General features: G+C 43.6%; 1 protein-coding gene across 6 annotated transcripts in view; it reads right to left on the reverse strand.

The window, feature by feature from the left end:
* The window catches only part of ubxn10 (UBX domain protein 10), a 36,795-nt gene extending 13,550 nt beyond the window's left edge, over window positions 1-23,245 (reverse strand). The window contains exons 1-3 of one of the 6 annotated variants that reach the window (XM_072245276.1): window positions 23,191-23,245; window positions 19,361-19,424; window positions 3,744-7,962 (exon numbers count right to left, since the gene is read on the reverse strand). In XM_072245276.1, the coding sequence (XP_072101377.1) occupies window positions 7,159-7,947 (789 nt within the window). In that variant the 5' untranslated portion in view covers window positions 7,948-7,962; window positions 19,361-19,424; window positions 23,191-23,245 and the 3' untranslated portion in view covers window positions 3,744-7,158. Of the gene's footprint in view, window positions 1-3,743; window positions 7,963-15,690; window positions 15,741-19,360; window positions 19,425-22,078; window positions 22,164-22,408; window positions 22,515-23,190 lie in introns of those variants that run through there. The other 5 variants (XM_072245278.1, XM_072245277.1, XR_011883364.1 and 2 more) reach the window with 5 other exon arrangements.
* Window positions 23,246-23,808: the final 563 nt, after the last annotated feature.

Raw genomic sequence — 23,808 nt, forward strand, 5'->3', positions numbered from 1 at the left:
GACAAGGGATACTCCGTTGATGATAACAATGTGCACATTTTGGAGAGGGAGGACAGATGGTTTGAAAAAAGGGTTAAAGAAGCCATCTTTGTCAAACTGGAAAACCCATCCCTGAACAGAGGGAGTGGGGTACGACACCACATACCAGCTACTTACAATGCAGTCCGAACACCTCTACCTCGGCATCTCCACAACACACTTCCATTCATGCAAAGGTAAGATTAATGACCATCTCATTACCTCTATGACTCTTAAACAAATTTTAGGCAGGGCTCATAGAATAAACTTTTTCTTTAACCGTGTGGGTTTCCTCCCACAGTCCAGAGATATCGTTAGTAGGTTAGTTAGTCATGGTAAACCCTGCGATTAGGCTAGATTTAAATGTGTGTGTTGCTGGCCGCAGCGGTTTGTTGTGCCAGAAGGGCTTTTTCTATGTATATCTAAATATTAAAAAGTGAGCTGCAAGAATTTAATGAATTTTGCACTTAATACTTCTAGTGATTCAGTTTATTTATTCTCTTTTGAAGGTATCAATTTCACAGTACCATTGTTGAAGTTACTGTGGGGTGAATTTTGCTGGAGTTGGCAGCTAGGATTAGTATGTTTAAACTTTCAGATGAAAGGTTTCAGCCTGAAATGTCAATTGTCTTCCCCTCCATAGATGCCAAATCTCTTGTGTACATCCCACGTTCAATCAATTCCTCTCACAACCTCTGCTCCTTTGATGTCTTTAGACCTAACTGTACCTTTCCTGGAAGGGAATAACAGTTGACATTTCGGGCTGAAACCCTTCATCAGGATCTGCATTCATTTCCATAGATGCTGCCTGCCCTGCTGAATTCCTCCAGCATTTTGTGTGTGGTGCTGTGAATTTCCAGCATCTGCAGAATCTCTTGTGTTTCGGAGAGCGGAACTAAACATGAGATTCTGCAGACGCTGAAAATCCATCTGCTGGTGAGGCCTAATTTGGAATATTGTGTGCAGTTTTGGTCACCAATTTACAGGAAGGATGTAAACAAGGTTGAAAGAGTACAGAGAAAGTTTACAAGGATACTGCCAGATCTGGAGGACCTGAGTTATAAGGAAAGATTGAATAGCTTAGGACTTTAGTCCTTAAAGTGTACAGTATTAGATTGAGCTGATTTGATAGAGGTATACAAAATTATGAAAGGTTTAGAAGGGATATATGCAAGCAGGCTTTTTTCACTGAGATTGGGTGGGACTACAACCAGGGGTCATGGGTTAAAGGTGAAAAGTTTAGGAGGAATATGGGAGGAAACTTCTTCACTCAGAGGGCTGTGAGAGCTGCCAGCATAAGTGGTGCATGTGAGCTCAATTTCAATATTTAAGCAAAGTTTGGATAGTTACATTGGTGGTTGAGCATGGAGGGTTTTGGTTCCGGTGCAGGTCAATAGGAATAGGCTGTTTAAATGGAATTGGCATGAACTAGATGGGCTGAAGGGCCTCTCAGCTCAGACAGTTGAGGAAGTTTGGTATGGGCCCCCAAATTCTAAGAATTGAGAGTGTCCTGACTGGCTGCATCACTGCCTGGTATGGGAACCGTACCTCCCTTAATCGCAGGACACTGTGGGGTGGTGCAGACAGCCCAGCACATCTGTAGTTGTGAACTTCTCACTATTCAGGACATTTACAAAGACAGGTGTGTAAAAAGGGCCCTTAGGATCATCGGAGACCCGAGTCATCCCAACCACAATCTATTCCAGCTGCTACCATCCGGGAAGCAGTACCACAGCATAAAAGCCAGGACCAACAGGCTCCGGGACAGCTTCTTCCACCAGGCGATCAGACTGATGAACTCACACTGACTTGAGTGTACTCTATATTACAAACCCCATTCTGTTTATTATAAATTACTATGATTGCACATTTAGATGGAGACGTAACGTAAAGGTTTTTACTCCTCGTGTATGTGAAGGATGTAAGAAATAACCATAAAACCATTACAGCACGGAAACAGGCCATCTCGGCCCTTCTAGTCCACGCTGAACTCTTACCCTATCCTATTCCCACTGACCTGCACTCAGCCCATAACTCTCCATTCCTTTCTTGTCCATATATCTATCCAATTTAACTTTAAACGACAACATAGAACCTGCCTCAACCACTTCTGCTGGAAGCTCATTCTACACAGCTACCACTCTCTGAGTAAAGAAGTTCCCCCTTAAGTTACCCCTAAACTTTTGTCCTCTAATTCTCAACCCATGCCATCGTTTGAATCTTCCCCACTCTCAATGGAAAAAGTCTGACCACGTCAACTCTATCAATCCCCCTCATAATTTTAAACACCTCTATCAAGTCTCCCCTCAACCTTCTACGCTCCAAAGAATAAAGACCTAACTTGTTCAACCTTTCTCTGTAACTTAGGAGATGAAACCCAGGCAACATTTTAGTAAACCTCCTCTGTACTCTCTCAATTTTATTGACATCCTTCCTATAATTCGGTGACCAGAACTGTACACAATACTCCAAATTTGGCCTTACCAATGCCTTATACAAATTCAACATTACATCCCAACTCCCAGACTCAATGCTCTGATTAATAATTTACCATGTATGTCCTATTTTGATTAGTTCTACCAAAATGTAGCACCTCACATTTTTCAGCATTAAACTCCATCTGCCATTTTTCAGCCCACTCTTCTAACTGTCCTAAATCTCTCTGCAAGTTTTGAAAACCAACCTCATCATCCACAACGCCACCTATTTTAGTATCACCTGCATACTTACTAATCCAATTTACCACCCCATCATCCAGGTCATTAATATATATGACAAACAACATTGGACCCAGTACAGATCCCTGCAGCACACCGCTACACACCATCCTCCAATCTGACACACAGTTATCCACCACTACTCTCTGGCGTCTCCCATCCAGCCACTGCTGAATCCATTTTACTACTTCCATATTAATGCCTAACGATTGAACCTTCCTAACTAACCTTCTGTGTGGAACCTTGTCAAAGGCCTTACTGAAGTCCATATAGACAACATCCACCATTTTACCATCGTCACTTTCTTAGTAACCTCATCAAAAAATTCAATAAGATTTGTCAAACATGACCTTCCACGCACAAATCCATGTTGACTGTTCCTAATCAGACCCTGTCTATCCAATAAAGTCAATTCAATTCAATTGTGCAGTACTCTTCTATGACCCTAACTAGCTAGATTGCTGTTAGAGTTAGCACAGATTCAATGGGCTGAAAAACCCCCCTATTTAGTGATATGGTGCGGAATAGGTCCTTCGTGCCGTGCCACCAGTAACACGCCTATTTAACCCCTGCCTAATCACAGGACAATTTGCAATGACCAATTAACCTACTAACAGGTACATCTTTGGACTGTGGGAGGAAAGCACAGTGCCTGGAGAAAACCCACACAGTCATGAGAAGAAATGAACAAATTAGCTTGCAGAGGATGCTGGAATTGAAACTCCAAACTCTGGAATGCCGCGAGCTGTAATAGTGTCTTTAAACCGCTATGCTACCGTGGCCCCCCTTTTGGAGCTGTTCTGGTCACTGCATTATAGGACTTTACCTTGCAGCATCTTGTTCTGTGCTTCAGCACCTTGTTGCTACATTGATGAAACACAGAACCAATACAAATTGCCACCTCTGTGCTATTCTTCCCCTAGGAAATACAGAAATGGCTTCACAAAAGTGACAACAATGGAGTGCATTCAGCTGAAAGACATTCAATATTTATTACAGTTTGGCCCTTTCCACTTGAAACGAATATTAAAATTCCATTTGAAAAGCAAATATCCTGTGAAGGATTTTAAAACCTGTCATGGGTTTGAACAGAAACTCCAGTGAATCAACATAACATTCAAATCAGGGTTGTTCAGTACAATTATTCGATGCATTCTGTGCTCGGTAACCAGAAATGTAAACAGAAGACAACAGAGAAAATGTCATTGTATAAGAAGGTCGGTATTAACCAACCAGTAATTCAGAAATGTCATAATATTTTAAACAAAATATATTAAAATTTCATAAAAATCATTAAAAAATTAAAGTCACTCCTAAATGTAGATTAAAAGCATGAAATGTTCACGTGTCCATGGACGTCAAAGGAAATTTAAAACTAGGAACAATGACTCCCTGCACATTTAACTCTTTCCCTGGTTATCCTTTGCTTTTCCTGTAAGGAGGTTGAGAAGCAGGAAAAGTTGGTCTGTCTTACAGATCAAATGACCCCTTTCCCCTTTCATAAGGCCATAAGAGAGAGGAACAGAGTCAGGCCACTGAGGTTATCGAGTTTGCTCTGCCATTCCATCATGGCTGATTTATTATCCCTCTCAACTCCTCTCTCCAGCCTGCTCCCTGTAACCTTTCACACAACAACTAATCAAGAATTTATCAACCCTCCACTTTAAAAATACCCAATCACTTGGCCACCCCAGCTATCTGTGGCAATGAATTCCACCGATTCAACCTCTGCCTAAAGAATTCTTCTTCATCTCTATTCTAAATGGATGTCCCTTTATTCTGAAGCTGTGCCCTCTGGTCCTAGACTCATCCACTATATCTCGGCCTTTTAACATGCAATTGTCTTCAATACGATCACAGAGTTTTATTACACCTTGTACTTATTCCATACACAGTTTCACCGATGATGTGGTCAGGTGGCACCACACTCAAGGGAAGATCATTACACCTTTCGTCATTTAAATCTGGACCAAAACCGATTGCTTTTAGAAGCTGCATGCCCCGAATTTCTGGTTTAAATTGCGGCTGCTAATACAGCTTTCTATTTTGTTCAAGAGAATTTGAAATATCCAGTAGGTGCATCAACAGAAGAAATTGGTTAGAATCTGTTGTGTAAGTAAAAAGATGAGCCGAAGTAATGCTGCAAGGGGCTCCTATCAGAACTGTGGGAGACTAATATGCAATGCACTGCATGTGCTGGGATACTGAGCCCCAGGCCTATATTCTATTGCACAGAAGATGTCCTATAGATACGCCAGAACTGAAAAGTCTTCAGAAAGTAGCAGATAACAGCCCAGACCATCACAAGCAAAACCCTCCCCACCACTGAGCACATCTACAAGGAGTAGAGCCACAGGAAAGCTGCATCCATCATCAAGGACCCCACCATCCAGGACACTACTACCATCCGGCAGGACGTACAGGAGCCTCAGGTCACACATCGCTGGGTTTAGGAGCAATTATTATCCTACAACCATCAGGCTCTTGAACCAGTGTGGAACTTCACTCACCTCAACTCTGAACGGAGTCCACAACCTACAGATTCATTTTCAAGGACTGTACAACTCATGTCCCCAGTATTATTTATTTACACAATTTGTTTTCCTTTGCACATTGCTTGTTTGTCAGACTTTATAGTTTTCATAAATTCTATTGTATTTCTTTAACTTTTTGTAAATACCTGCAAGAAATTGATGATAAATTTGACTTTAACATTAATCTTTACACTGGGATTTCTCACCACTGGCGGTGACTCACAGTGGGAAATGTCTTTGCAATTGACAATAGACAACAGACAATAGGTGCAGGAGTAGGCCATTCGGCCCTTTGAGCCAGCACCGCCATTCACTGTGATCATGGCTGATCATCCACAATCAGTATCCAGTTCCTGCCTTATCCCCATAACCTTTGATTCCGCTATCTTTAAGAGCTCTATCCATCTCTTTCTTGAAAGCATCCAGAGACTTGGCCTCCACTGCCTTCTGGGGCAGAGCATTCCATATATCCACCACTCTCTGGGTGAAAAAGTTTTCCAGTGAATCGTTGGGCTACTTTGGGGACAGAAAGAATGCACGTGAGTGACAGGAACTGGGACCACACATCCTCACTGACCACTGGCTTCACAGCAGTGAGGCTTATCGTATGCTAGGAAGACTTTGAAGATCTGGCTTTGCTATGATTCAGGTTGGGATAGCTCCCATGTCTTATCCAAGCTGTATATCTACTTATGCAAACTCTGTGTGTAAAGTTGCTACAGATTACTGATGACTGCAACACACTATATATACCACCTTCTCAATTTATTGTCAGTTGATTTAGCCTCCCAGTTTCACCTGTCACCTGCAACCTCGTACTTCTTAGTCTGACTTGCTCCCCCTTCCTTTCCAGTCCTGATGAGGGATCTTGGCCTGAAACATTGATTGTTTATTCATTTCCATAGATGCTACCTGGCCTGCTGAGTTCCTCCAGCATTTTGTGTGTTGCTTTGAGTTACTGTCACCTTCTTGTCAGCTTGAACCAGTCTGGCCATTCTTCACCGACCTCTCTCATTAACAAGGCAGTTCGCACACAGAACTGCTGCTCGCTGGATGCTTTTTCTCTCTTTTGCACCGTTCGCTGTAAACTCCAGAGACTGTTTAACATGAAAATCCCGAGAGATCAGCAACTTCAGAGATACTCAACCCATTCTGTCTGCCACGAACAATCACTCCACAGTCAAAGTCACTTAGATCACATTTCTTCCACAATCTGATGCTTAGACTGAACAACTGAACCTCTTGACCACATCTGCGTGTTTTGAGTTGCTGCCTCATGATTGGCTGACTAAATAGTTGCATTAATGTACAGGTGTACCTAATAAAGTGGCCACTGAGTGCATACTAAACTTCCCTTTTATTTTCTAGATTAACTTTTGCATTTGTAAATTATCCACAAGTTCTTCTGTTTGGGATCTCTTCACTGGTCTGAAGAGATACATAATTACTGCACACAACACCTAACTTGACCATGGAAAATGTAGATTACAACCTAACTTGTCCATCTTTCCACTGTTAGTTATGCTTTAGAACGCAAGAAAATGCCATTTAAATGTCACAATCCTTCTCCGCCCCCCAACTTGTTACTCTGACATCTTCCCCCTTCCTTTCCAGTCCTGACGAACGGTCTCAGCCTGAATCGTTGACTGCTTATTCCTCTCCACAGATGACCTGCCGAGTTCCTCCAGCATCTTGTGCATGTTGCTCTGGATTTCCAGTACCTGCAGAATCTCTTGCATTGGCCACTGAAGTTATGCTGTTTGTCCCATTGATGTGAATTTATGGTTATAAGTATTAACAAATTTGAAAAATTTCTGGTGCTCCATAGGTTTGACATCGTCTTACAATTTTCAATAGGAAAATTGATATACAAGTCACTAACACATGCATTAATCATCATCATCATGTAAGATACAAAGAACTGATTTATTCTGAATTCCACATTCCTTCAGTGTCTTCGACAAATCATTGAAGCTCCTCCTAGGCACATCCATTGTTTCAACTACAAAATTCCTGTAGTCGCCATCACTCCTCCATTCCGCCACAGACAGGATAGTCTGCAGCGTATCTGTAGGCCTGAAGCAACACTCAAATCTCTGGCCCGATGGGTACCTCACAGCAAGTCGCAATTTCGGCTCAGATTCTGAAGGTTCGTCCAGTGGGAAGACAAGGGAATGTTCTTTGGAAGTTGCACTTTTGGATTTAAGGTGTGATGGCTTCTTTTCCCCATGTAAGCTTAATTTTTCTTCAAAGTCAATGTTTAAGTCCACATTATGGTCTGGAGTCTTTGTTCTGATGACGCTGGTCCCAATGGAGGGTAGAACTCTGTACCGATTTAAGGATGACGATGGACGAGAAGGTAGAGGATGGAGAAGTTCTGGGACTTCCTCTTTAGTCACGCGAGTGATCCTGGTGTGTGGATATAAGACAGGGGCGGGGGGCGAGGATGAGGGGCAGCCGCTCCAATCACTGAAGGTAGTTGGAATCGGAACAGGATAGGAACAAGTCTCTGTGCCGTGAACATACGCTGAGTTAGAGTGACTCCGACCTTTGGCAGATTTAGGCCTTGGAACATTCATGATGTTGGAGTTGGGATCTGTGATGGAGTGTGCAGGCAGATCAAAGGAAATGCTTTTGGACCCAGAGGATGGTCTGCTGGTTGGCTCCGTAGCAGTCATTTCACTCCTTCACACCTAAAGAGAATCAGAAAACTCAATTAATTCTACTCCTTCAACACCTGCAACTTTGAGGGCAGCTTAATGGCACAGCAGTTAGCGTGATACTATTACACCAACGACCCAGGTTCAATTCCCGCTGCTGTCTGTAAGGAGGTTGTACGTTCTGCCCATGATTGCATGGACTTCGGGTGCCCTGGTTTCCTCCCACACTCCAAAGACATAGGGGTCAGTAGGTTCATTGATCAGATGTAGAAGTCAGTAGGTTCACTGATCAGATGTAGGGGTCAGTAGATTCATTGATCAGATGTAGGGGTCAGTAGGTTCACTGATCAGATGTAGGGATCAGTAGGTTCACTGATCAGACGTAGGGGTCAGTAGATTCACTGATCAGATGTAGGGGTCAGTAGGTTCACTGATCAGACGTAGGGATCAGTAGGTTCCCTGATCAGATGGGTGTAACTGGGCAGTGTGGACATGATTGACTGGAAGGATCTGTTACAGAACTTCTTCTCCAAGTAACATAAAGACATAGCAAATCAAACTGAGATAATAACTTGCAGGAAGAGGAGTAAATCATAGAGTCCCACAGCACGTGAACAGGCCCTTGGGGCCAACTGGTCTATGCTGACCACAGCATCCTCCCTGCTAGTCCCAGCCCACAGCCCTCCTCTTCTCTCCATGTAGCTATCCAATGTCTCTGACGTGTTGTAACTCTACCTGCCCTGACCACTTCCTCTGGCAAGTCAATCCAGAGACCATCTGCATAAAGAAGCCACCTCTCCGTAATGTGCTTTAATTGAAGTAAGTTTAACAGGAGTGGAAAAACTTATACATTGTTTATTATACTTTTATTTAATGCATTTTTTATGCTGATAGTGTTTTCTTTATGCTGCATCGGATCCGGAGTAACAATCATTTCATTCTTCTTTACAGTAAAAAATGACAATAAACTATCTTGAAGCTTGAATTCCTATCAAAATTGCACACTGGTGCACAACATTTCAAAGATGGCAGGACAGGTAACAAGGTTAATAAACCACAGGGGATCTTAGATATTCGGCATGGCCTAGAGGTTAAGTTGCACTTGTGTACGAGGCAGGTTACGCCCCAGAGACAACAGTGTTATTGATCTAGAGCCAAGTTGAGCTGACATTGTCAGAATGCAGCAGGGATTCCCTCCTTACCCCACACACCCATGCTCTGACCACCACAACATCTCCCCTCCACCATGTTTCCTCACCAACCTGAACTTAAAGCAGAAAATTCTGGAAGCTCTAGGTGGGCAAGGCAGCATTTGGGGAAAGACAGACAGAAGACCCTTCATCAGAATTGGGAATGGGAGAAAACAGATTGGTTTTAACTGGCAGGGAAGGAGGATGAGGGATGGATCAGTCCAGGAAAATAATTCTGACAAGACAGTGACAGGATCACCATGGAAACACACGGTTAAACTAGGTCGTCCAGTTGCTAGGTTACTGGAAGTCAGTCCATCTATGATATTGGCTCAGCCTTTCTCTCTCTTTAACAGAATCTGACCAGCTCGCCATGTCTTTCGGCCCTGCATTTAACACCCTTTACATTCCCTTGTGTTCTCATTCTCTCCTGTCCTCACTTCACGGTGTTAATATTCCTTTAGAATGCAGAACAGTTGCTTCCATTTCTTGTCTGATTAAAGCGTTGAGGGAGATTGAAAGGTCAGGATGAGTGTGCAAGGCGATCGTTCAGCACTGTCTACCAGCCTCTCACTCGCTACTCCTGAAGGAAGACCGCTCTATTCGAATGGTCTCTCTCTCCCTTGATGCTGTCAGAGGATGAGGATGGTACCAGTGTTGGAGGTCAGCGGTTTATGGATTGGACTGTAGTTCACTTGGACTTTCAATTCTTTTTATAGTCTGTGTTTTTGCTCGCTGTTTTTTGTCACTCTTTGCACTATTTGTGTGTGGAGGGGTGTTTGATGTTCTCGTCACCATTTGTGCAAGTTGTTCTTGTGCATGGGGGGGGGGTTGATGTTCTTGTCGCCATTTGTGTTTGTGCGTGGGGGAGGGATGGTTCGGTGTTCTTGTTGTCCTTTGCAAGATTTGTTATTTTTGTGCAGTGTGGGGTGGTATGTACAATTAATACATACCGTGAACCTTGTATTCTAAAGGAACACATTCCTTTGTGTTCTCACTCTAACTGTCCTAACTTCGCAGTGTTAATATTCCTTTAGAACATAGAACACTCAGCACAGTACAGGCACTTTGGCCCACAATGTTGTGCTGACCCTTTAACCTACTCTCAGATCAATCTAACCCTTTCCTCCCACATAGTCCTCCATTTTTCTTTCAACCATGTGCCTATCTTAGAGTCTCTTAACCGTCCCTAATGTACCTGCCTCTACCCCCCAGCCATGGCAGGGTGTTCCACGCACTCACCGCTCTCTGTAAAAAAAACTACTTCTGACGCCTCCCCCCCCCCATACTTACTTCCAATCATCTTAAAATTACTCCCCCTCATATTAGCCATTTCTGCCATAGCCAAAGATGCTGGGTGACTGCACTGTCTATCTTGTACACCTCTATCAAAGCATCACTCCTTCTTTGCTCCAAAGAGAAAACCCCTAGCTCTCTCAACCTTCCCTCATAAGACATACTTTCTAATCTAGGCAACATCCTGGTAAATATCTCCCTCTAAACCTTCTACATCCTTCCCATAATGAGCCAACCAGAACTGAACACAATACTCCAAGTGTGGTCAAACCCAGCAGCAGGAACTGAACCCGAATGGACGATCACTGGCGCTGTAAAGAGTTACGCTGACTTCTGCACTACCGTCTCCACCTCTGCCACACACCAGATACAGTACATTTGCTACGCATTTTAAGAATGCAATCAATTGTGCAACAGTAGTGTTCCACTGCAAAATGTCCCTGTGGTGTTAAGCAATGATGGACAGCACCACCCCTGCTGTAAAATAAAAGTTTCAAAAGAACATTCCACCACTGCTTATGGGGAGGCGAGATTAAACGACTCGGTTTTAATGAAGGATTACATCCAAAATATTTCTGCAGATGGCTTCTAATTGGCATTTGTTAAATATTTTTGATATGCTGTTGAAGCATTAGAGCAAATTAGCTCCAACAAAACAAAATCTTGGCCCTGCACCAATCTTTGTGAGCTGAACCATGGATACAGATTACAGGCGAAGCAGATCTGATAAAGCAGCAGTCAGCATATACGTGCAAGTCTTCAGGGCAATAACTTAATACAAAAGGACAAAAAGCACTCGAGAGTAAAGAATAGATAGTACACCTGAAGAATAAGTCACAGAAAAGTACAGCGCAGAAGTAGGCTATTTGGCTCACCTAGTCCATGTCAAACCATTTCAACTGCCTACTCCCATCTACCTGTACCAGGACCAAAGCCTTCCATACTCCTACCATCCATGTACCTATCCAAACTTCTCTTAAACATTGACATCAAGCTTACATGCATCACTTGCGCTGGCAGCTCGTCCCACACTCTCACTACCCTCTGAGTGAAGAAGTTTCCCCTCATGTTTCCCTTAAACTTTTCACCCTTAACCCATGACCTCTAGTTGTAGTCCCTCCCAACCTCAGTGAAAAAAGCCTGTATTTACCTTATCAATACCCCTCATAATTTTGTATCAAATCTCACCTCAATCCTCTACATTTCAAGGAATAAAGTCCTAACCTTTTCAATCTTTCCTTATAATTCAGGTCCTCCAGACCTGGCAACATCCTTGTAAACATCAAAGTTGCTGCTGAACACAGCAGGCCAGGCAGCATCTCTAGGAAGAGGTACAGTTGACGTTTTGGGCCGAGACCCTTCGTCAGGACTAGTAACTTTGATGAGTGTTGCTTGAATTTCCAGCATCTGCAGAATGCCTCGTGTTAACATCCTTGTAAATTTTATCTGTACTCTTTCAACCTTATTTACATCTTTTCTGTAAATAAGTGACCAAAACTGCACACAATCGTCCAAATACAGCCTCACCAACATCTTATACAACCTCAATGTAACAATTCATCTCCTGTATTCAATACTTTTATTTATGAAAGGCAATGTGGTAAAAGTTTTCTTTATGACCCTATTTACCAGTGACGCCATTTTTAATGAATTATGGACCTGTATTCCGAGATCCCTTTGTTCCACAGCACTCCTCAGTGCCCCACCGTTCACTATGTAAGACCTACCCTGATTAGCCCAACCAAAGTGCAACACCTCACACATGTCTTCATTAAATTCCATCTGCCATTTTCAGCCTATTTTTCCAGCTGGTCCAGATCCCACTGCAAGCTATGATAGTCTTCCTCACTGTCCACTCCACCCCAAATCTTGCTGTCATCTGCAAATTTGCTGATATAGTTAAATACATTATCATCCAGATCATTGATATAGATGACAAATGACAATGGATCCAGCACCAATTCCTGCGGCACTCCACTAGTCACAAGCCTCCAGAGGGGAAACCACCGACTACCACTCTCTGGTTCTCCCACAAAACAAATGTCTAATCCAATTTACCACTTCATCTTGAATGCCGAGTACATGAAGCTTCATCTTGAATGCTGAGTGACTGAACTTTCCTGACCAACCTCCCATGCAGAACCTTGTCAAATACCTTGCTAAATTCCATGTATACAACATCCACTGCCTTGCCTTCATCAACTTTCCTGGTAACTTCCTCGAAAAACTCTATAAGATTAGTTAGAAACAACCTACCACCCATGAAGCCTTTTGACTATCCTTAATCAGTCCATTTCTATCCAAATACTCATATATCCAGTCCCTTAGATTATTTTTGCAATAAATTTCCCACAACTGATGTCAGGCTCCCTGGCCTATAATTTCTTGTTTATTTTTGAATCCTTTCTTAAACAGTGAAATAACATTGTCTATTCTCCAATCCTCTGATACTTCCCCCTTCACTAGGGATGATTTTAATATCACTGCTAGGGTCTTGGCCTTCCACAAGATCTGAGCGAACACCTTGTCAAGCTCTGGGGATTTAGCCACCCTAATTTGCCTCAAGACACCAAGCGCCTCTTCCTCTGTAATCTGTACAGGGTCCATGAAGTTGAAGCCACTTTGCCTCACTTCTATAGAATCCGCAACTCTCTCCTGGGTAAATACAGTTGCAAAAAATTACTTTGAGGTCTCCCCATGACTTTTGGCTCCGCAGATGGATTTCCATTCTGATCTTCCAGAGGACCAATTTTGTCCTTGCAATCCTTTCACTCTTAACATATCTGTAGAATCCCTTAGGATAGTGTGGAGGGCTGTCAGAGGTTACAGCGGGACATCAATAGGATGCAAAACTGGGCTGAGAAGTGGCAGATGGAATTCAACCCAGATAAGTGTGAGGTGGTTCATTTTGGTAGGTCAAATATGATGGCAGAATATAGTATTAATGGTAAGATTCTTAGCAGTGTGGAAGATCAGAGGGATCTTGGGGTCCAAGTCCACAGGACACTCAAAGCTGCTGAGCAGGTTGACTGTGTGGTTAAGAAGGCATACGGTGCATTGGCCTTCATCAATCATGGGATTGAGTTAAGAGCTGAGAGGTAATGTTACAGCAATATAGGACCCTGGGCAGACCCCACTTGGAGTACTGTGCTCAGTTCTGGTCGCCTCACAACAGGAAGGATGTAGAGGAGATCTACAAGGATGTTGCCTGGACTGGGGAGCATGCCTTATGAGGATAGGTCGAGTGAACTCTTCTCCTTGGAGCAACGAAGGATGAGAGGTGACCTGATTGAGGTGTATAAGGAGGCTTTGATTGTGTGGATAGTCAGAGGCTTTTTCCCAGGGCTGAAATGGCTAACACAAGAGGGCACAGTTTTAAGATGCTTGGAAGTAGGAACAGAGGAGATGTCAGGGGTAAGTTTTTTATACAGAGAGTGGTGAGTGCGTGGAAAGGGCTGCCAGCGATGGTGGTGGAGGCGGATACAATAAAGTCTTTTAAGAGACTCCTGGCTTAGAGAAATAGAGGGCTGTTGGTAATTTCTAAAGTAAGTAGATGTTCCCACAGCATTGTGGGCTGAAGGACCTGTATTGTGCTGTATTATTTCTATGTTTCTGTGATTCTCCGTCACTTTGTCTATTGGGCAACCTCATGCCTTTTTTTAGCCCTCCTGATTTCTTATACCCCATACGCATCTCACTTGTTCCCACCTGCACATACCAGCTACGCACCTCCTTTTTTTCTTAACCAGGGCCTCAATATCTCTTAAACAGCAAGCTCCCTGCACCTGTTAGCTTTACCATTTATTCAGTCAGGCACATACAAATGTTGTACTCTCAAAATTTCACTTTTGAAGGCTTCCCACTTACCAAGTAACCTTTGCCAGAAAACAGCCTGCCCCAATCCACACCTTCCAGATCCTTTCTGATATCGTCAAAATGGGCCTTTCTCCAATTTAGAATCTCAACCCATGGACCTATCTTTTGCATATTTACTTGAAACTAATGGCATTATTATCGCTAGATGCAGTGTTCTCCTACACAAATTTCTGTCACCTGCTCTGTCTAATAGTAGATTTAGTATTACACACTCTCTTTTAGGACTTCTATGAATATTAAATATTACAAGGTGAGGACCACTGTATAGCTCCTGTCAATAAGCAAATGAAGAAATTATAAAATGTATATTTTTTTTACAATGCAGAGTACATTTTGAAGAAGAAATACACTGAGCAGCCACTTTATTAGGGTATCTCCTGTACCTAACAAAGTGACCATTGAGTACATGTTCATAGTCTTCTATTGCTGTAGCCCATCTACTTCAACATTCAATGTGCTGTGCATTCAGAGATGCTCTCCTGCACACCACTGTTGTAACGTGTGGTTATTTGAGTTACTGTCGCCTTTCTGTCAGCTTGAACCAGTCTGGCCATTCTCCTCTGACCTCTCTCATTAACAAGGTGTTTTCAACCACAGAACAGCCGCTCACTGGATTTTTTTTTTGTTTTTTGCACTGTTATCTGTAAACTTTAGAGTCTGTTATGCCTAAAAATCCAAGGAGATCAGTATTTTCTGAGATACTCAACCTACCCCTTGCAGCACCAACAATCATTCCACAGTCCAAGTCACTTAGATCACATTTCTCCCCCATTCTGATGTTTAGTCTGAACAACAACTGAACCTCTTGACCATGTCTGCATGCTTTTATGAATTGAGTTGTTGCCATGTGATTGGCTGATCAGATATTTGGATTAATGAGCAGGTTTATCTAATAAAGTGGTTTAGGAATGAAAAATGATGTCGTCAAAGCAACACGTTAATAATTGGCCATTAAAACACAAAGGAAGGCATATAACTAAGGATTCATTATGACAGCTACTGGCAATGAAGTAACACTATTAAAGCAGAGACTGGTGGGATCATTGAATGAGTCACTGACTGGGACTAGATGGCTTCCTTCCTTCTACATTATAACAACTACTATTTAAATAAAAACAAACCATACTTCATTGCACTCTGATCTGCACTGCAACTTGACAAGAGACAGAAATACCATTCTTGGTTTTGTAATATATTGGGCTCTAGTTATATTCCCAATCTTTCCAGATATTGTATACACTTAGTGGACAATTTAAGAAGGTAGGGCTTTCGCCATGTGGGACGTGCCCTCTTCTCATTACTACCATCAGGGAAGGGGTAAAGGAGTCTGAAGACTGTCGCGACGTTTTAGAAACAGCCTTTTCTCCTCCATCATCGAATTTCTGAATAGTCTACGAACCCACAAATACGACCTCACTATTCCTTCTTTGAACTGCTTGCGTATCTTTGTAATGTATACATTTTTGTCTTTGCAGAATACCGCAGCTGCAAAACAATAAATTTCATGTCATATGTCAGTGATAGTAAACCTGATTTGAACTCTGAAATGATAAAGATCACTTTGTAAGTGCAAGAAACTGACAAAATGGCAGGCAGCACACTAGTGTGGTGGCTAGCACTGCGCTTTGCAGTACAGGTGATCCAGGTTCAATTCCCACTACTGCCTGAAAGGAGTTTGTATGTTCTCCCTGTGACCACGTGCGTTTCCTCCCCCAGTCCAAAGACGTACTGATTGGTAGGTTAATTGGTCATTGAAAATTGTCGTCTGCTTAGGCTGGGATTACATTGGGGATTGCTGGGCAGTGTGGCTGGAGGGGACAAAGCAGTCTATTCCATTAAAAAAAAGTAAATATTCTTTGGGTACTGCAACACACATAAAATGCTGGGGGAACTCAGCAGGCCAGGCAGCATCTATGGAAGGAATAAGCAGTCAACATTTCGAGCAGGGACCCTTGAATAAACATCATATGTAACTGCATTTATCAGAAAATGGGTTTTAACAATTGGTCACAAAATGAAGTGCTTTTTCTTTCAGGTCAGACCGGAAGATGCCACACGCGCAGCACGGTCTTTATCCTGCTCCCTTGTACAAACATTCATACCTAATAACTGCAAAGTTGAAAGACATTTCTTATCAATGTATATAGACCACATACAACCTTGAGCTCTGTCTTCTTGCAGACACTCACAGAACAAAAACACAGTAGAATCCACAAAAAAGCACAGCAACAAAGACCAATGAACATCCAATCTGGACAAATTGTGCAAAGAGTTTTAAAACAGTAAACAAATAATAGATAGAACATGATACGCAAAGTCTCTGAAGGTGAGTCCACAGGCTGAGGGACAATCTAATCTGATGGCACAAACCTTCACAAAGCAGACTTTTACCTCACAATAACCTTCTCTGTTACTCCAGATTCCAGCATTCATCATAGACCACAGATACAGGCCCTTTGGTCCAACCAGTCCATGCTGACCATGGTGCCCACCTAGCTAGTGCCAAGTTTCTGTGTTCAGCCCATATCCATACTTTTATAGATAGTACTTCTATAGATCCATACCTACAGACGTGCAGTGGAGAGTATATTGTCTGGTTGCATTATGGCCTGGTATACTATAAAAAGGAAGTAGATGGGGCCCAGCCCATCACAGGCAAAGCCCTCCCCGCAACTGAGGATATTTACACGGAGCGCTGTCACAGGAAAGCAGCATCCTTCATCGAGGACCCTCACCACCCAGGCCATGCTCTCTTCTCGCTACCACTATCAGACAGGAGGTACAGGAGCCTCAGAACTCACACCACCAGGTTCAGGAACAGTCATTACCCCTCAACCATCAGGCTCTGGAACCAGCGTAGATAAATTCACTCACCTCAACACTGAGCTGATTCCACAACCTATGGACTCACTTCCAATGATTCTACAACTCATGTTCTTGATATTATTTATTCATTTACACAATTTGTCTTCTTTTTGTTGTTACCAATTTTTGTTTATGTATGGTTTTATTTTGTACATACTATTGTATATCTTCATTCTTCCTGTAGATGCCGGCAAGGAGATGACTCTCAGGATAGTACACAGTAACATATAGATAATTTAGTAAATTTACTTTGACTTTCCTACTTTCATTCTACTCCACTAATTTGAATATTTGAAAGAAGTGTTTAAAGTATATAATGTACAGTAGTTTGTGAAGCTCAAGGTGGGAAACTTCAATACTATCAAGAGTGAGTTGGTACATAACGAATACATGAACAGGAGTTGGCCACTCAACTTCTTCAGTTACATCCACACTACGCCGGATAATTTTGAAAACGAAGCTTTTTCTCTTTGTTTTGACCTTCCGTCCACACTGAAACAGCGTTTTCAGCCCCCGAAAACGGAGATTTTCAGAAACGGTCTCCAGAGTGAATAAATCTGAAAACGCCTAATATCCGTTGCAGTATGTACGGGGTAACCAGAGCTTTTTAAAACCGCTGTCATGACGTGCCGGAACAGATGGCGACTGCGTGGCATTTCATTGTTTTCTTCTTTTTATTATTATTATTATTACTTTATTGTCGCCAAACAATTGATACTAGAGTGTACAATCATCACAGAACCTAACAATTTCAGAACAGACGGCAATGAGACTGAAACCAGAAGAGTTAGAAATGTACTCACCAAATACTTCGACCCATAGCTTACTGAATAAATAAGTATACTCATTTTGCCCTGTTTTCTGTCCTTGCTTGTATGAAGGTGGTTTACCTATTGATGCAAGTACCTCTCTGACAATAGATGTGTAACAGCCTAATGTAATATTGTATGGGAATACAAGATAACACTGATGCAGACATGTTTTATACATTTAACAAGGTGCTTTATTAATGCAACAGAGTTAGTCAGTTTTTCAATGTTCGCCATCAGCCGAGTCATACTGTCCGTGAACTCCCTGTCGGTTGCCTCCATATGCTCCAGTATTTGTTTTTTTTTAGTTTTAAGTCCTCCTGTGCGAGAGCCAAGAGCAAGTCCTTTTGAGTTTTTTTACTCTGTAACTGGACAAACGCGCACCAAGTATATCGTTCCCTCTTCGCTTGTTTTCGGGAGAAGAAGATGGCAGCGCGCCACGTGTGCGCAGCTCTCCAGTGAAAAATGATATCGTATCTGTTAAATAGGGGCCGTGGACAATTCTGATTTGATGGAGATTGACATGAAGGTACAGAGGAACATCTGGAGAAATTTCTGAAATGCCCGTCCGCTGCTGTCGTTACTGTGTGGTTGGGAGTCTTTCGGAGGGTAGGCCTCAAAATCCCCGGCCTTGCCTGCTTTTGGCGACCGAGAAAGAGGTCGAATCGCTCGGACAGAGATGGCGCTCAGTAGTCGGTGTTGGAAAGCTGATCAGAGCTCGAAGTTTTAAGATGACTCAGAGTCGGATTGTGGTCGTCGTGGCAGGGAGAGTTTTTCTTCCCTCTCCCGTCTGCGTGAGATGTAGGACATTTGAGAGACTTTGAACTTTTTACTGTGCTCACAGACTCCTTCATCAAGTTATGGTATTGTGCACTGTTGTAATTATATGTTATAATTATGTGGTTTTGTCAGTTTTTTCATTCTTGGTCTGTCCTGTGTTTTGTGATATCACGCCGGAGGAAATAATGTATCATTTCCTAATGCATGCATTACTAAATGACAATAAAAGGGGACTGCGTGCCTTCATAATCTAATCTTCTGTGTGTCCTGCGCATGCCCAGTAGGAGGAGATTCACCCAAATATCCGTCTAATGTAGACAGAGATATTTTGAAAAACGCTTCGTGTGGACGCCTGTTGTTTTTACTCGAAACCGGCGTTATCAGAATTATCCAGTGTAGTGTGGACGTGGCCTTCATGTACTGTGTTTAGCATCTTGGCCCTGGAGGAAGGATGTTTCACTTACATGTGTATGGTCGAATGACAATTAAATTTCAATTTGAACTTCATGTCTGCTCTGCTATTTAGAAAGACAGTGACTGACCTGATTCTAACCTCAACTCTGATTTCCCATCGACCCACAAACAACCTCTGCTAATCAAAGAAAAACTACCTACCTGAAAGATGTTACAAGGCTCCACTTCTACCATCTCCGAGGAAGAGTTCCAAAGACACAGGAAACTTGAAGAGAGAAGAAAGATCACTTTAACTCAGCCTTAAATGGACAACTTCTTATTTTAAACGGTGGCGCATGATTCTACAGCAACACATACAAAACATTGGAGGAACTCAGCAGGTCAGGCAGCATCTATAAAGGGAAGTGAACTGTCAACGTTTTGGGCAGAGATTCTCGATTCTGAGACAGAAGGAAACATTTTTTCCACCTTCTCTCTGTCCACCACAACAGCTAGAATTTCCGAGTGGCCAACCATTTTAATTCGATTTCCTGTTCTGACATGTTGGTCCACGGCCTCCTCTACTGCCACGATGAGGCCACTCTCAGGTTCGAGAAGCAGCGCCTCCAGTTCTGCCTGGGTAGCCTCCAACCTGATGGTACTAACATTGGTTTCTCTAACTTCCATTAATATCTTCCCCCTCCCCCCTTTCTCTTCTTCCATTCCCCATTTTGGCTCCTCTCTTACCTATTTTGGGTCCCCTCCTACTTCCCTTTCTCCCATGGCCCACTCTCCTCTCCTATCAGATTCCTTCATCTTCACCCCTTTACCTCTTCCACCCATCACCTCCTAGCTTACTACATCCTCCCTCTCTCACCAACTGGCTCACCCCTCACTTCATTCTCCCTCTCCCCACCAACCTGGTCTCATGTGCCAGATTGTACTCCTTTCCCTCCCACCTCTCCCCCCCCCCATCTTCCTATTCTGGCTTCTGCCCTCTTTCCAGTCCTGTGAAGGATCTCAGCCCAAAATGTCAACTGTTTATTCCTCTTTTCATAGAAGCTGCCTGACCCGTTGAGTTCCTCCAGCACTTTGAGTGTGTTGCTCTGGATTTCCAGCACCTGCAAAATCTCCTGTGTTCAACTTTTTCTCCAATCCATTGTGTCAAGACCTCCCAGGGTCTTATATGTTTTAATTAATGCCCATTTCAGCCTTTGAAATTCCAATTGATATAACTCTTTCCCCTGAAGAGGCCTCGCTTGGGCTACAGGCTAGTAGTGCTTTGAGTAGATTAACTGCCTTCCCTAAGAGACCAATGCTTCAATGTTCAAACTCCAAAGTGAATTATTTATCTAGATACATATTTGTCACCATTTACAATCCTGAGATTCATTTTTTGCAGGCATTCACAGTGAATACACAGAAACACAACAGAGTTAATGAAAGACCACACATAACAAGGTGGATGAACAACTAATGTGTAAAGGACAACAGACTGGCAAATACAGAAAGAAAGAAAGAACGAAAGAAAGAAATGTTAAGAACATGACATGAAGGGTCCTCGAAAGTGAATCCATAGAAGTGGGAACAGTTCAGTGTTGGGGTGAGTAAAATTGAGTGAAGTTATCCCTTCTGGTTCAAGACTCCGATGGTTCCTGAACCTGGTGGTGAGGGTCTTGAGGCTCCTGTACCTCCTTCCTGATGGCAGCAGTGAGAAGAGAGTATGGCCTGGTTGGTGGGGGGGGGGTGGTCTTTGATGTTGGATGCTGTTTTCGTGGAACACTGAGGCTCGATGCACAATCATAGTCATAGTCATACTTTATTGATCCCAGGGGAAACAAAGCCTTCGGTCTGCAAGCTTGCCAGCCCACTGGGAAAGTTGGAGGCCTGACACGTGTCCCGTAGAAACTGGAGGCGGCCTGTCCTGGGGATTGGAAGACAGTGTGCGCGTGTGTGGGGCACGGAAAGGGTCGTTTTGTTGCTGTTCTTGCTTGTGTTGTTCTGGCCAGCATTTTGGGAATGCTAGCATGGTGCTGGAATGTGTGGTGACAGTTGTGAGCTGCCCAGTACATCCCTAGTTTGTGTTGGTTGTTAATGCTATGGATGCTTTTCACCCTGTTTTGACGTACAGTACTCATGATAAATAATTGAATCTGAATGTGTACACAATACTCCGGATTTAGTACATATTACCAATGATCAGTGTGACTGAAGCATGACTTCCCTATTTTAGTGTATAATTATCCCCACAGTAAACAATAGCACTGCTTACCGTCCCACTCACACTTACAGGCCACTGTATTCGGTACACCTGTAACCCGCTAATGCAATTATTTGAGCAGCCAATCACGAGGCGGCAACTCAGTGCATAAAAGCATGCAGACGTGGGGTCTGGAGGTTCAGTTGTTGTTCAGACCAAACATCGGAATGGAGAAGAAATGTGATACAAGTGACTTTGACCGTGGAATGATTGTTGATGCCAGATGGGGTGCTTTGAGTATCTCAAAAACTGCCGATCTTCTGGGATTTTCACGCACCCAGAGTTTACAGAGATTGGTGTGGAAAACAAAATAAATCCAGTGAGTGGCAGTTCTGTGGGCAAAAATACGTTTTAATGAGAGAGGTCAGAGGAGAATGGCCAGACTGGTTCAAGCTGACAGGAAGGTGAATAACCACACGTTAAAACAGTGGTATGCCTCTGAACACACATGTTGGCCCTTGAAGTGGATGGGCTACGGCAACAGAAGACTACGAACATACGCTCAGTGGCCTCTTTATCAGGTACCTATCGTACTTAATAAAGTGATCGCTGAGTGTATTTGCCTGGCCTGTAAACTAGCCTTTTGCAGCTGAGGGTCCAGACACCAAAACAACTCTGCCATCTTTCACCATTTGGGTACAAAATGTGTTCAGATCTTTGATAACATACTTGACATTTACCTGGAGCACTGCAGATGAAGGACATGAATCCTTGTTAAGGATCCCTACCAGCCATCCTACAGTCTCTTTGACACACAACCATCAGGAAGGAGGTACAGGAGCATCAGGACTTGGGCTGCCAGACTGGGTAACAGCTTCTTCCTTCAGGCTGTCAGATTAACAAGCACACTGCCATCACTGAGGTCTCGTCACAAGGACAAATTTAAGTCTCTTAAACTTCACTAGTGTATCTGCCTCCACCACTGACTCAGGCAGTGCATTCCACACACCAACCACTCTCTGAGTAGAAAACCTTCCTCTAATATCCCCTTTGAACTTCCCACCCCTTACCTTAAAGCCATGTCCTCTTGTATTGAGCAGTGGTGTCCTGGGGAAGAGGCGCTGGCTATCCACTCTATCTATTCCTCTTAATATCTTGTACACTCTATCATGTCTCCTCTCATCCTCCTTCTCTCCAGAGAGTAAAGCCCTAGCTCCCTTAATCTCTGATCATAATGCATACTCTCTAAACCAGGCAGCATCCTGGTAAATCTCCTCTGTACCCTTTCGAATGCTTCCACATCCTTCCTACAGTGAGGCTACCAAATAGACCTGGTCTCCCCTTCACTTGTCTGCCGGTTTAATGGAGAGTGCAGAGATAGGTTTTATACCAAGAACACACATATCTGCATTGTGCATCCCAAGATCAGCACCATGGGGAGAGCACCACAAAGAAGCAATTTAAATGGACTAGTCACACAGCCCAACACCCCAATGGGGACGCTTCTTCCCCCATTGTTTCCGGGTTTGCTCCCTCAATGTTGCTAGTGGAGGGGGACGCTCCTTCCTCATCCCCGAAGCCTGAGATGCTCCCTCCCTGACCACAGTATCCAAAGAGACTCCATCCCCACCCCCGGTGTGCGGGGACGTTCCCTCCCCCATCTACTGACTGGTTACGCTCCCACTCCCCCCCCGAACTCCTGTGACCCGGGAACGCTCCCTCACCTACTTGCGGACCGGGGACGCTCCCTCACCCACTCCCGTGACCCGGGAAAGCTCCCTCACCCACTTGCGGACCGGGGACAGGGACGCTCCCTCCACCCCCACCCCACCACACGCCCCCGGCCTCTCACCCGCCACCCCGGCTCTTCCCGCAACCACAGCGGCGTCGTTCCCGTGGCGACGAATGACGCCAAACGCGTCACGTGCCCCCTGGGGCGATCTGCGCGTGCGCACACCTTCGGCGAGCGAGTTAGGTTGCGGAAGGTCGGTCAGGGGTTGGTTGGTTCACCGCACTTGGTTGCTGTGACGTCATGGCAGGAGAGGGTGAAAAGTTTGCAGAAGTGTTGCACCGTGCAGCGAAGTTAGGAGCTTTGCAGGAGTATTGCACCTTGTAGAGAAGTTAAGGAGCTTTGCAGGAGTGTTGCACCTTGCAGCGAAGTTAGGAGCATTGCAGTAGAGTATCAAGACTTGCAGCGAACCTACTGCAAAGCTATAGTGCATTGACTTGACCTCAGCAAAGCATTGGTTTCATGTAACGTTTTTTGGCAGTCAAATGCGAAGTAACTTTATTATCGAAATCGGAATATCTCACCATATATAACCCACTCCTTGGGGACATTCGCAGTAGAGCAGAAATACAAGAGTGATGAAAAGCTAGACACAAAGACTGACAAACAACCAATAGGCAAAAGACAAACTGTACAAACACAAATAACTAAATAATACCGAGAACATGAGTCGTTGAAAGT

Source organism: Mobula birostris, chromosome 27, assembly GCF_030028105.1.
Source record: "Mobula birostris isolate sMobBir1 chromosome 27, sMobBir1.hap1, whole genome shotgun sequence".
NCBI classification, from domain to species: Eukaryota; Metazoa; Chordata; class Chondrichthyes; order Myliobatiformes; family Myliobatidae; genus Mobula; species Mobula birostris.